The sequence below is a fragment of the Rhinoraja longicauda genome, chromosome 5 (genome assembly GCF_053455715.1).
Source record: "Rhinoraja longicauda isolate Sanriku21f chromosome 5, sRhiLon1.1, whole genome shotgun sequence".
In the NCBI taxonomy this organism is placed as follows: Eukaryota; Metazoa; Chordata; class Chondrichthyes; order Rajiformes; family Arhynchobatidae; genus Rhinoraja; species Rhinoraja longicauda.
In genome coordinates, this window is record NC_135957.1 from 2917914 (window position 1) to 2931246 (window position 13333).

Below are 13333 nucleotides of genomic sequence, written 5' to 3' on the forward strand. Positions count from 1 at the left end.
GAATTTTGCGATGTTTCCGAACACGGTGTAATCTCCACCTGACTCGGCATTGTCGTGGTCACTGTCGCGGTCACTGTCGTGGTCACTGTCGTGGTCATTGTCGTGGTCACTGTCGTGGTCACTGTCGCGGTCACTGTCGCGGTCATTGTCGTGGTCACTGTCGCGGTCATTGTCGCGGTCACTGTCGCGGTCACTGTCGCGGTCACTGTCGTGGTCATTGTCGCGGTCACTGTCGTGGTCACTGTCGCGGTCACTGTCGTGGTCATTGTCGTGGTCACTGTCGTGGTCACTGTCGCGGTCATTGTCATGATCATTGTCGTGGTCATTGTGGTCACTGTCGTGGTCACTGTCGTGGTCACTGTCGTGGTCATTGTCGTGGTCATTGTGGTCACTGTCGTGGTCACTGTCGTGGTCACTGTCGTGGTCATTGTCGCGGTCACTGTCGTGGTCACTGTCGTGGTCACTGTCGCGGTCACTGTCGCGGTCACTGTCACGGTCACTGTCGTGGTCATTGTGGTCACTGTCGCGGTCACTGTCGCGGTCAATGTCGCGGTCACTGTCGCGGTCACTGTCGTGGTCACTGTGGTCACTGTCGCGGTCATTGTCGTGGTCACTGTCGTGGTCACTGTCGCGGTCACTGTCGCGGTCACTGTCGTGGTCATTGTCGTGGTCACTGTCGCGGTCACTGTCGTGGTCACTGTCGCGGTCACTGTCGCGGTCACTGTCGTGGTCATTGTCGTGGTCACTGTCGCGGTCACTGTCGTGGTCACTGTCGCGGTCACTGTCGTGGTCACTGTCGTGGTCACTGTCGCGGTCAATGTCGCGGTCATTGTCGCGGTCACTGTCGTGGTCACTGTCGTGGTCATTGTGGTCACTGTCGCGGTCACTGTCGTGGTCAATGTCGCGGTCACTGTCGCGGTCATTGTCGTCGGGTAAAAGAAAATTTTGGCGATCTGCTACGACTTTGACAGTCGCCGGCAGTCGCCTTAAACATCTCCTAAGTGGGACAGGCCCTTACTCAGCAGGTCAGGCAGCATCTCTGGAGAGAAGGAATGGGTGACATTTCGGGTTGAGACCCTTCTTCAGACTGATGTCAGGGGAGGGGGCGGGACAGAGAGAGGATGTGGTCGGAGACAGGAAGACTGGGCTAGCGGAATCGAGAGATATGGGGAGAAGGCAGGCACGGGTTACTGATTGTGGATGATCAGCCATGATCACAATGAATGGCGGTGCTGGCTCGAAGGGCCAAATGGCCTCCTCCTGCACCTATTGTCTATGTTTCTATGTTTCTAAAACATTGGGGTACGTCAATGAATATCTATCAGGAACATTGATAAGCGGCAATTAATACCTAAAGGTTGTTGGCATGATCAGCTGTCCTGACCTTTATCATACTGCAGCTTCCTCAATTAGGGGCCGGCACGGTGGCGCAGCAGTAGAGTTGCTGCCTTACAGCGCCGGAGACCCGGGTTCCATCCCGACTACGGGTGCCGTCTGTACAGAGTTTGTATGTTCTCCCCGTGACCTGCGTTGGTTTTCTCCGAGATCTTCGGTTTCCTCCCACACTCCAAAGACGTGCAGGTTTGTAGGTTAATTGGCTGGGCAAATGTAAAAGTTGTCCCTAGTGGGTGTAGGATAGTGTTAGTGTGCGGGGATCGCTTGTCGGCGCGGACCCGCTGGGCCGAAAGGCCTGTTTCCGCACTGTATCTCTAAATCTAAACTAAACAAAAAAATTACAGACTGTAGTGTATAATGGATATATAGAATAATTCAGGGGGGTTATACATAGAATAATGGATATCATCATATCATCATATCATCATCATATATATACAGCCGGAAACAGGCCTTTTCGGCCCTCCAAGTCCGTGCCGCCCAGTGATCCCCGTACATTAACACTATCCTACACCCACTAGGGACAATTTTTACATTTACCCAGCCAATTAACCTACATACCTGTACGTCTTTGGAGTATCTGTGGATGGTTACAGACTGGGGTGTAATCCTGGGGTTCAGGGGGGTTACATATAGAATAATGGAAATCTGAGGATGGTTACAGATGTGGATCAAGTTGAGAAACAGAGATAGAGTCATAGTCATTCAGCATGGAAAAAGACCCTTCGGCCCAACTTGGCTGTGCCGATCAAGATGCCCTGTCTAAGTTAGTCCTACTTTCCTGCTTTTCGCTGTACCTTGGTACACGTGACAATGATAAACTAAATTATTTCTGCCCCTGTTATATTTTCTACAGTTCACAGGATTCGGCCTGCTGATGTTAAACTCGTCGGGGCACTTGGAGACTCGTTAACCGTAAGTTACTTCTGAGAGGAATAGATCGGGTAAAAGCAAAGAGTCTTTTACCCAGAATCAGGGGAATCAAGAACCAGAAGCTGTAGTTCAGGAACAAACAAACAAGAGTTTTAGACAATAGACAATAGACAATAGGTTCAGGAGGAGGCCATTCGGCCCTTCGAGCCAACACCGCCATTCAATGTGATCATGGCTGATCATTCTCAATCAGTACCCCGTTCCTGCCTTCTCCCCATACCCCCTGACTCCACTATCCTTAAGAGCTCTATCTAGCTCTCTCTTGAATGCATTCAGAGAATTGGCCTCCACTGCCTTCTGAGGCAGAGAATTCCACAGATTCACAACTCTCTGACTGAAAAAGGTTTTCCTCATCTCTGTTCAAAATGGCCTACCCCTTATTCTTAAACTGTGGCCCCTTGTTCTGGACTCCCCCAACATTGGGAACATGTTTCCTGCCTCTAACGTGTCCAACCCCTTAATAATCTTCCTAAAGGCTTCCTATTGCAGGGCAACCAGAAATGCACACAATACTCCAGCTGTGGTCTTCAGAGATACAGCATGGAAACAGGCCCACCGGCCCACCGAGTCCGCGCCGACCTGCCTCTAACGTGTCTAACCCTTTAATAATCTTATATGTTTCAATAAGATCCCCTCTCATCCTTCTAAATTCCAGTGTATACAAGCCTAGTCGCTCCAGTCTTTCAACATACGACAGTCCCGCCATTCCGGGAATTAACCTGGTAAACCTACGCTGCACGCCCTCAATAGCAAGAATGTCCTTCCTCAAATTTGGGGACCAAAACTGCACACGGTACTCCAGGTGCGGTCTCACCAGGGCCCGGTACAACTGCAGAAGGACCTCTTTGCTCCTATACTCAACTCCTCTTGTTATGAAGGCCAACATTCCATTGGCTTTCTTGATGGGCCAAATTCAGGCGGGTGGGACTAGTGTAGATGGGACGTGTTGGTCGGCGTGGGCAAGTTGGGCCGAGGGGCCTGTTTCCACACTGTGTGACTCTGAGACTCTTATGATTCTGTACACTTTGCAAGTTGGAGTAAGTGAGGGGGATCAGAAACACAGACACAGACTTCAAATAAGGGGAAGGGCTGAGGTGAGTTTTTCTTCTCCGAAGAAGGAGCTTTTTACAGAGGCCAATTAACCCACAAAATCGAATGTCTTTTCGGGTGTGGGTGGAAACTGGAGCATCTGAGATCCAACATTTCCGTCACCTACGACGGGACCCCACCACTGGCCACATCTTCCCATCCCCTCCCCTTTCTGCGTTCCACAGAGACCGTTCCCTCCGTAACTCCCTGGTCCACTCGTCCCTTCCTACCCAAACCACCCCATCCCCGGGCACTTTCCCCTGCAACCGCAGGAGATGCAACACCTGTCCCTTTACCTCCCCCCTCGACTCCATCCAAGGACCCAAACAGTCTTTCCAGGTGAGACAGAGGTTCACCTGCACCTCCTCCAACTTCATCTATTGCATCCGCTGCTCCAGATGTCAACCTATTTACATCGGCGAAACCAAACGCAGGCTCAGCGATTGTTTCGCTCAAAACCTTCGCTCAGTCCGCCTTAACCAACCTGATCTCCCGGTGGCTGAGCACTTCAACTACCCCTCCCACTCCCAGTCTGACCTTTCTGTCATGGGCCTCCTCCAGTGCCACAGTGAGGCCCACCGGAAATTGGAGGAACAGCACCTCATATTTCGCCTGGGCAGCTTGCAGCCCAGTGGTATGAACATTGACTTCTCCAACTTTAGATAGTTCCTCTGTCCCTCTCTTCCCCTCCTCCTTCCCAGTTCTCCCTCTATCTTCCTGTCTCCACCTATATCCTTCCTTTGTCCCGCCCCCCTGACATCAGTCTGAAGAAGGGTCTCGACCCGAAACGTCACCCATTCCTTCTCTGCCAAGATGCTGCCTGACCCGCTGGGTTACCCCAGCATTTTGTGAATAAAAACCTTCGATTTGTACCAGCATCTGCAGTTATTTTCGTACAGCACCCGAGGTCAGGGTCAGGGTCTCTGGCGTTGTGCACCACTGGGGCCACTGACCTTTGTTTGTGCCTTTAGTCCCTGGACTCAGACCCAACCTAGAATTAAGAAACGTTGACCGTGTACATTTGATTTGTTGGTGTAGGAAAATAACTGCAGATGCTGGTACAAATCGAAGGCATCACAAAATGCTGGAGTAACTCAGCGGGTCAGGCAGCATCTCAGGAGAGAAGGAATGGGTGACGTTTCGGGTCGAGACCCTTCTTCAGACTGATGTCAGGGGGACGGGACAAAGGAAGGATATAGGTGGAGACAGGAAGATAGAGGGAGATCTGGGAAGGAGGAGGGGAAGAGAGGGACAGAGGAGCTATCATTTGTCGGCACTGGGCCTGTACTCACTGGAGTTTAGAAGAATCAGGGGGGATCTCATTGGAACGTACAGAATAGTGAAAGGCTTGGATAGAGTGGATGTGGAGAGGATGTTTCCACTAGTGGGAGAGTCTAGGACCAGAGGTCACAGCCTCAGAATTAAAGGACGTTCCTTTAGGAAGGAGATGAGGAGGAATTTCTTTAGTCAGGGGGTGGTGAATCTGTGGAATTATTTGCCACAGACGGCTGTGGAGGCCAAGTCATTGGATATATTTAAGGCAGAGATGGATAGATTCTTGATTAGTGCGGGTGTCAGGGGTTATGGGGAGAAGGCAGGAGAATGGGGTTAGGAGGGAGAGATAGATCAGCCATGACTGAATGGTGGAGTAGACTTGATGGGTCGAATGGCCTAATTCTGCTTCCTATGACTTATGAACTAATTTCCATAGAAACATAGAAAAATAGGTGCAGGAGGAGGGCATTTGGCCCTTCGAGCCAGCACCGCCATTCACTGTGATCATGGCTGATCATCCACAATCAGTAACCCGTGCCTGCCTTCTCCAAATATCCCTTGATTCCGCTAGTCCCTAGAGCTCTATCAAACTCTCTTTTAAATTCATCCACGAGTCTTCCTGTCTCCGACTACATTCTATCTTTGTCCCACCCCCTCCCCTGACATCAGTCTGAAGAATGGTCTCGACCCAAAACGTCGCCCATTCCTTCTCTCCCGAGATGCTGCCTGACCCGCTGAGTTACTCCAGCATTTTGTGTCTGCCTTCAGATGGGAAACATAGCCTATTGTGTCTAAACAAGGGACCTGACCCGAAACATAACTTGTCGAGTCTGAAGGAGGGCCCCAACCCAAAACGTCGCCCATCCATGTTCTCCACAGATGCTGCCTGACCCGCTGAGTTACTCCAGCACTCTGTGAAACGTCACCCATCCATGTCCTCCACAGATGCTGCCTGACCCGCTGAGTTACTCCAGCACTCTGTGAAACGTCACCCATCCATGTCCTCCACAGATGCTGCCTGACCCGCTGAGTTACTCCAGCACTCTGTGTTCTCTGCAATATTCCAGCATCTGCAGTTCCTGTGTCAGCCAGAATCATAATTCTGCATTTGATTTTCAGGTTGGATACGGAGCTCGGGCACGGAATTTGTTTGAACTGTCAATGCAATATCAAGGTGTTTCATGGAGGTAAGCATTCGGAGGGGACTTTTTGACAGGGGTTTGGAGAAGGCCGGGGGGGGGGGGGGGGGGTTGTAGGGAAAAGTAAGAGAGCGAAATGTCCTTTCAAATAAACGCAAACACATTTTTACTACATTTTGTTGCCTTGACGCCTATGTTTAAACTAAAGAACAAATCCAGCGCTTGGTGTTGAGTTCTCTTTTCATTGTTCCAACTATAAATGGCTTCTACAAACTTGTCATTCTGCATCTGTTCCTGCTCTTTAGATCACGCGATAAACACAAAGTGCCGGAGTAACTCAGCAGGACCGGCAGCAACTCTGGTAAAGAAGGAATAGGTGACGTTTCGGGTCAAGACCCTTCTCCAGACTGAAGGGGTCTCAACCCAAAATGTCACCTGTTCCGTTTTCCCCAGAGATGCTGCCTGACCCGCTGAGTTACTCCAGCACTCTGTGAAACGTCACCCATCCATGTTCTCCACAGATGCTGCCTGACCCGCTGAGTTACTCCAGCACTCTGTGAAACGTCACCCATCCATGTTCTCCACAGATGCTGCCTGACCCGCTGAGTTACTCCAGCACTCTGTGAAATGTCACCCATCCATGTTCTCCAGAGATGCTGCCTGACCCACTGAGTTACTCCAGCACTCTGTGAAACGTCACCCATCCATGTTCTCCACAGATGCTGCCTGACTCACTGAGTTACTCCAGCACTCTGTGTGTCTACGGTAGAAACCAGCATCCGCAGTTCTTTCCCACACACTTTTGTTTTGGGCGTCACGGTGGCACAGCGGTAGAGTTGCTGCCTTACAGCAAATGCAGCGCCGGAGACCCGGGTTCCATCCTGACTACGGGTGCTGTCTGTACGGAGTTTGTACATTCTCCTCGTGACCTGCGTGGGTTTTCTCCGAGATCATCGGTTTCCTCCCACACTCCAAAGACGTACAGGTATGTAGGTTAATTGGCTTGGTAAATGTAAAAATTGTCCCCAGTGGGTGTAGGATAGTGTTAGTGTGCGGGGATCGCTGGTCGGCGCGGACCCGGTGGGCCGAAGGGCCTGTTTCCACGCTGTATCTCTAAACTAAACTAAACTAAACTAAACTAACTCTATTACGTGTTTGATTAAACCAATCCTCTGCAGATGTCCCTGTTGAAAAACAGGGAAAAAACTGCAGATGCTGCATTAAATAGAAGGCAGAGACACAAAATGCTGGAGTAACTCAGCGGGTCAGGCGGCATCTCGGGAGAGAAGGAATGGGTGACGTTTCGGGAGACCCGAATGGCCTACTCCTGCACCTATTGTCTATTGTCTATTGACCCGCTGATTTACTCCAGCATTTTGTGTCTACCTTCGACTCAAATCAGCATCTGCAGTTCTTTCCCACACAGTTTTCCATCTGAACGTTTCTTCAGACTGAATAGGTGATGTTTCAGATTGTGAATCTTCCCCAGACTGAATAGGTGATGGTTTGCGTTGGGATCCTCCTTCAGTTGCAATAGGTGATATTTTGAGTCAGTACCTCTCAATGGGTGACGTTTCGAGTTGAGACCCTTTATCGGAACAAGAGTCCCAACCCAAATTGTCACCTATCGTTCTTTCCAGAGATGCTGCCTGACCCGCTGAGTTACTCCAGCACTCTGTGAAACGTCACCCATCCATGTTCTCCAGAGATGCTGCCTGACCCGCTGAGTTACTCCAGCGCTCTGTGAAACGTCACCCATCCATGTTCTCCAGAGATGCTGCCTGACCCGCTGAGTTACTCCAGCACTTTGTGTCGGCCTGTCGAATAACACATTGGTCCACAATGCCAACTATTTATTTGTCTATTTTGTTTAATTACAGCATTGGCGGGGATAAAAGACTTGAGGCTGTGACTACTCTTCCCAGTAAGTGTTCAGCTCTGATAACACACCCTTCCAGTCCAGCTTCACAGAGAGCAGACAGACAGATCTCCACGGGACACACAGTTAATGTTGGGCCGGGCTAGGATTTTTTTCTATTAATCAAAAATATTGATTCAAATATTAAAATAATACATACAATACAATAAAACCGAAACCGAACCCCCCACCATAATCCAAGACTCCATGTACACGTGGTACACAGACTCACACACTCCATGTACACAGACTCACACACTCCATGTACACGTGGTACACAGTCTCACACACTCCATGTACACGTGGCACACAGACTCACACACTCCATGTACACGTGTAACATAGTCTCACACACTCCATGTACACGTGGTACACAGACTCACACACTCCATGTACATGTGGTACACAGACTCACACACTCCATGTACACGTGTAACATAGTCTCACACACTCCATGTACATGTGGTACATAGACTCACACACTCCATGTACACAGACTCACACACTCCATGTACACAGACTCACACACTCCATGTACACGTGGTACACAGACTCACACACTCCATGTACACAGACTCACACACTCCATGTACACGTGTAACATAGTCTCACACACTCCATGTACACAGACTCACACACTCCATGTACACAGACTCACACACTCCATGTACACGTGGTACACAAACTCACACACTCCATGTACACGTGGTACACAGACTCACACACTCCATGTACACGTGGTACACAGACTCACACACTCCATGTACACGTGGTACACAGACTCACACACTCCATGTACACGTGTAACATAGTCTCACACACTCCATGTACACAGACTCACACACTCCATGTACACGTGGTGTGTGTACACAGACTCACACTCCATGTACACGTGGTACACAGACTCACACACTCCATGTACACGTGTGTGTACACAGACTCACACACTCCATGTACACGTGGTACACAGACTCACACTCCATGTACCCGTGGTACACAGACTCACACACTCCATGTACACGTGGTACACAGACTCACACACTCCATGTACACAGACTCACACACTCCATGTACACGTGGAACACAGACTCACACACTCCATGTACACGTGGTACACAGACTCCTCCAGCCTGCAGAAGTGGCAGGCGGCCAACGGGGCCAGGTTAGGTTGGTGGGAGCACTCAGATACACTGAGTAGACTTTAGACTTTGGAGATACAGTGTGAAGACAGGCCTTTTGGACCGCTGAGTCCTCGCCGACCAGCGATCACGCCGTTATCCCACACACACACGGGACAATTTATGATTTACGTCTTTGGAATGTGAGATTGTACGGAGTTTGTACGTTCTCCCCGTGACCTGCGTGGGTTTCCTCCGGGCGCTCCGGTTTCCTCCCACACTCCAAAGACGTGCGGGTTTGTAGGTTAATTGGCTTCTGTAAAAATTGTAAATTGTCCCTAGTGTGTGCAGGATAGTGTTAGTGTGCGGGGATCGCTGGTCGGCGCGGACCCGATTGGGCCGAGGGGCCTGTTTCCACGCTGTATCTTTAAACCCCGTTCCTGCCTTCTCCCCATACCCCCTGACTCCGCTATCCTTAAGAGCTCCATCTAGCTCTCTCTTGAATGCATTCAGAGAATTGGCCTCCACTGCCTTCTGAGGTCCATGGTTAGTAATGAGTATGAGAATAGAACCTTTGATCAACAGGGTGGCCGTGTGGCACAGCTGGTAGAACCACTGCCTCTTAGCACCACGGTTCCATCCCCACCTCAGGTACAGTCTGTGTGGAGTTTGCACGTTCTCCCCATGACCGCGTGGGTTTCCTCCAGGTGCTCCGGTTTCCTCCCACATCCCAAAGACGTGCGGGTTCGTAAGTTAATTGCCCCCCCCCCTGAAAATCCCCCCCCCCCCCCCCCGTGTGTGTGCAGGGAGTGGATGAGAAAGTGGGACAACATAAAACTAGTGTGAACGTGTGATCGATGGTCGGCGCGGACTCGGTGGGCCGAAGTCAAGTTAAGTCAAGTCACGTTTATTTGTCACGTACACATACACGATGTGCAGTGAAATGAAAGTGGCAACGCCTGCGGATTGTGCTAAACTACAAAACACAATAGAAAAAAAAATTTAACACAAAAAATAAACGAATACAGTAAATTAAATGAATCCCTGGTGATATGAGAGTTAACAGTCCTGATGGCCTGTGGAACGAAACTCCGTCTCATCCTCTCCGTTTTCACAGCGTGACAGCGGAGGCGTTTGCCTGAACGTAGCAGCTGGAACAGTCCGTTGCTGGGGTGGTAGGGGTCCCCCATAATGTTGCTGGCTCTGGATCTACACCTCCTGATGTATAGGTCCTGCAGGGGGGCGAGTGTAGTTCCCATGGTGCGTTCAGCCGAACGCACTACTCTCCGCAGAGCCTTCCTGTCCTGGGCAGAGCTGTTCCTAAACCAGACTGTGATGTTGCTGGACAGGATGCTCTCTACAGCCCCAGAGTAGAAGCACTGAAGGATCCTCAGAGACACTCTGAATTTCCTCAGCTGTCTGAGGTGGTAAAGGCGCTGCTTTGCCTTACCCACCAGTGCGGCAATGTGTGTTGTCCACGTCAGATCCTCTGTGATGTGGACTCCCAGGTATTTAAAGCTGAAGGGCCTGTTTCCACGCTGTGCCTTTCAATCGGTGATGCCAGCCACTGCCATGTTGGCCTTGTGTAATCTGAAGAAGGGTCTCAGCCCGAAACTGAGATGCTGCCCAACCCGCTGAGTTACTCCGGCATTTTGTGTCTATCTTCAGTGTATTTGATTATCCTTTTCCATTCCCAATTTCCTGACTTTGTTTATTTCCCCCTGCCCCTCAGACATATTGAAGAAGTTTAATCCAAATATCTACGGCTACGCTTCGGGAATTGGGAAAAGGAAAAGCAAATTCAACGTCGCATCCCCTGGGTCTAAGGCCAAGTGAGTAGCTCAGAGAATATTTTCAGTCAGCCCCAAATGGGCTGTTAACGACGATCAAAGGCTCGTCAAAGGCTCCTGCCTCCAACAATGAGATGATTTTAGCTTTAAGGTTCATTTACTTTAGTTTAGACTTTGGAGATAGAGCGTGGTAACAGGCCCTTCGGCCCATCGAGTCCGTGCCAACTGGCGGTCCCCGTACACTAGCACTATCCTGCACACACTAGGGACGATTTACATAAGCCAATTAACCTACAAATCTGCACAGCGTTGGAGCGTGGGAGGAAACCGGAGAAAACCCACGCAGGTCATGGGGAGAACGTACAAACTCTGTGCAGACAGCACCCGTAGTTGGGATGGAACCCGGGTCTCTGGCGCTGTGAGGCAGCAACTCTACCGCTGCACCACCGTGCCGGCCGTTCATAGAGGAATACTAGGTGAAGTGGACCCGTTGGGCTCAAAGCTCTCCTGCATTGGTGCAGCACCCTCTCCTCCCCCCTCGCCTCTCCCCCCCTCCCCTCCTCCCCCCTCCCTCCCCCCTCCCCACTCCCTCCACACTCCCCTTCCCCTCCCCCTCCCCTCCTCCTCTAACCCTTCCCCTCCCCCCCACTCCATCCCCCTCAACCCCCCTTATCCATCCTCCCCCTGCCTCCCTTCCCCCCTCCTTCCCTCCCTCCCACCCTCCATCCCCTCCCTCCCTCCCTCCCCCTCCCTCCCTAGGAGATAGATTTAAACTTTAAAATGTGAATAACTTAAAAAATATAACACCGATTTCAATGAAACTTCTTCCATTGGCACCAAAGGGACGACGGTGAGTAAGGTGGGCCTAAAATTGTCGCACTATCGTGTACCGTTTTGGCTGTAGTTCAGGAACAAACAAACAAACAAACAAGAGTTTTAGTGTATAGATGGGCCCAACGCGGCCAGGTGGGACTAGTGTAGACGGGACATTGTTGGCCGGTGTGGGCAAGTTGGGCCGAAGGGCCTGTTTCCACGCTGTATCACTCTATGAATCTACGAGGAGGAAAACGGAGCCAAAATGATGTTTGTTTGTTCCCTGTGTTTGATTGCAGCGATATGCCAACGCAGGCCCATACCCTGATTGAGCTGATGAGGAAGAGCCCGGTAAGTACTATATCTAATGATTTGGTTGTGGAACAAACAAACAAACAAATGAGAGTTTTAGTATATAGATAGGCCAAACGCAGGCAGGTGGGACTAGTGTAGAAGGGACATTAGAAGGGAGATGTAACATTGGGGTTGCTGCTGCTCAATGCTACCATCTAGAGGGCTGCAGTGGAACTGATGGGTGGTGACACCCCAACAGTGCTGACTCTGATGAACATTGGAAGGGAATGCTGTCGATGAAATGAAACCCCCCCAAAACCTTAACAAGCAGGTTTGGATGTCATTGTGCTGACTTCCAATATGATTCTACCTCTCCACTTTTGTTGTTTAGTTTGGTGTAGTTCAATTCAGTTTAATTCAGTTTAGTGTAGTTCAATTCTGTTCAGGTATCACAAAATGCTGGAGTAACTCAGCGGGTCAGGCAGCATCTCAGGAGAGAAGGAATGGGTGATGTTTTGGGTCGAGACCCTTCTTCAGACTGATGTCAGGGGGGCAGGACAAAGGAAGGATATAGGTGGAGACAGGAAGATAGAGGGAGAACTGGGAAAGGGGAGGAGAAGAGAGGGACAGAGGAACTATCTAAAGTTGGAGAAGTCAATGTTCATACCGCTGGCCTGCAAGCTGACCTGCTGAGTTACTCCAGCATTTTGCGAATATATACCTTTGATTTGTACCAGCATCTGCAGTTATTTTCTCACAAAATGCTGGAGTAACTGGAGAGAAGGAATGGGTCTCGACCCGAAACGTCACCCATTCCTTCTCTCCTGAGATGCTGCCTGACCCGCTGAGTTACTCCAGCATTTTGTGACTATCTTCGCTTTGTACCAGCATCTGCAGTTATTTTCCTGCTCAGTTCAGTTTAATTCAGTTTAATATAGTTCAGTTCAGTTCATATCAGTTCTTGGATCTTCGTTCTTGGTCCTCCAAAATATTCCAAATGGAATTTAGACAGGAGGTGGCGGAGTATGGACCTAAGCAAGAAGGGCTTCTTGGAGAAGAAGAGCTGCCTTAAATGTAGTTGCGTCTGGTTGAGTTACTATAGTAGGGTGAAGACTATTCCATGCTTCAATTGTGCGAGGGAAGAATGAATTGCTGCACACATCTGTCTTGGTAGCTGTATCTCAAATTGAATCGAACGCCCTCGTCCTCTCCTGATAGGTTTGGGTTTGGTGTAGATGTGGTCATCTACATCAAGCTGACCATTTAACATTTTGTAAAAACAGGTCAGACGGTGGGCTTTACGTCTGGCTTGGAGCAGGTTCCACCCCAATGAATTTAGAAGTTTGGAAACACTCGCTTCTCTCTCACAGGTATTTGTGACAAGTTCAGTTCAGTGTAGTTTAGTTAAGCGTAGTTCATTTCAGTTTCATTCAGTTAGTGTAGTTTAGTTTAGTGTTGTGTAGTGTAGTTCATTTCAGTTCAATTTAGTGGAGTTTAGTTAAGTGTAGTTCATTTCTGTTCAGTTCAGTTCATTTCAGTTCAGTGTAGTGTAGTGTAGTTCATTTCAGT

General features: G+C 49.8%; 1 protein-coding gene across 1 annotated transcript in view; it reads left to right on the forward strand.

Moving 5' to 3' along the window:
• The window catches only part of LOC144593825 (phospholipase B1, membrane-associated-like), a 171067-nt gene that overhangs the window by 138545 nt on the left and 19189 nt on the right, over positions 1–13333 (forward strand). Inside the window, exons 45-49 of the mRNA XM_078399942.1 lie at positions 2252–2310; positions 5812–5879; positions 7712–7755; positions 10600–10699; positions 11770–11821. Coding sequence (XP_078256068.1) covers positions 2252–2310; positions 5812–5879; positions 7712–7755; positions 10600–10699; positions 11770–11821 — 323 coding nt within the window. The remainder of the gene's footprint in view (positions 1–2251; positions 2311–5811; positions 5880–7711; positions 7756–10599; positions 10700–11769; positions 11822–13333) is intronic.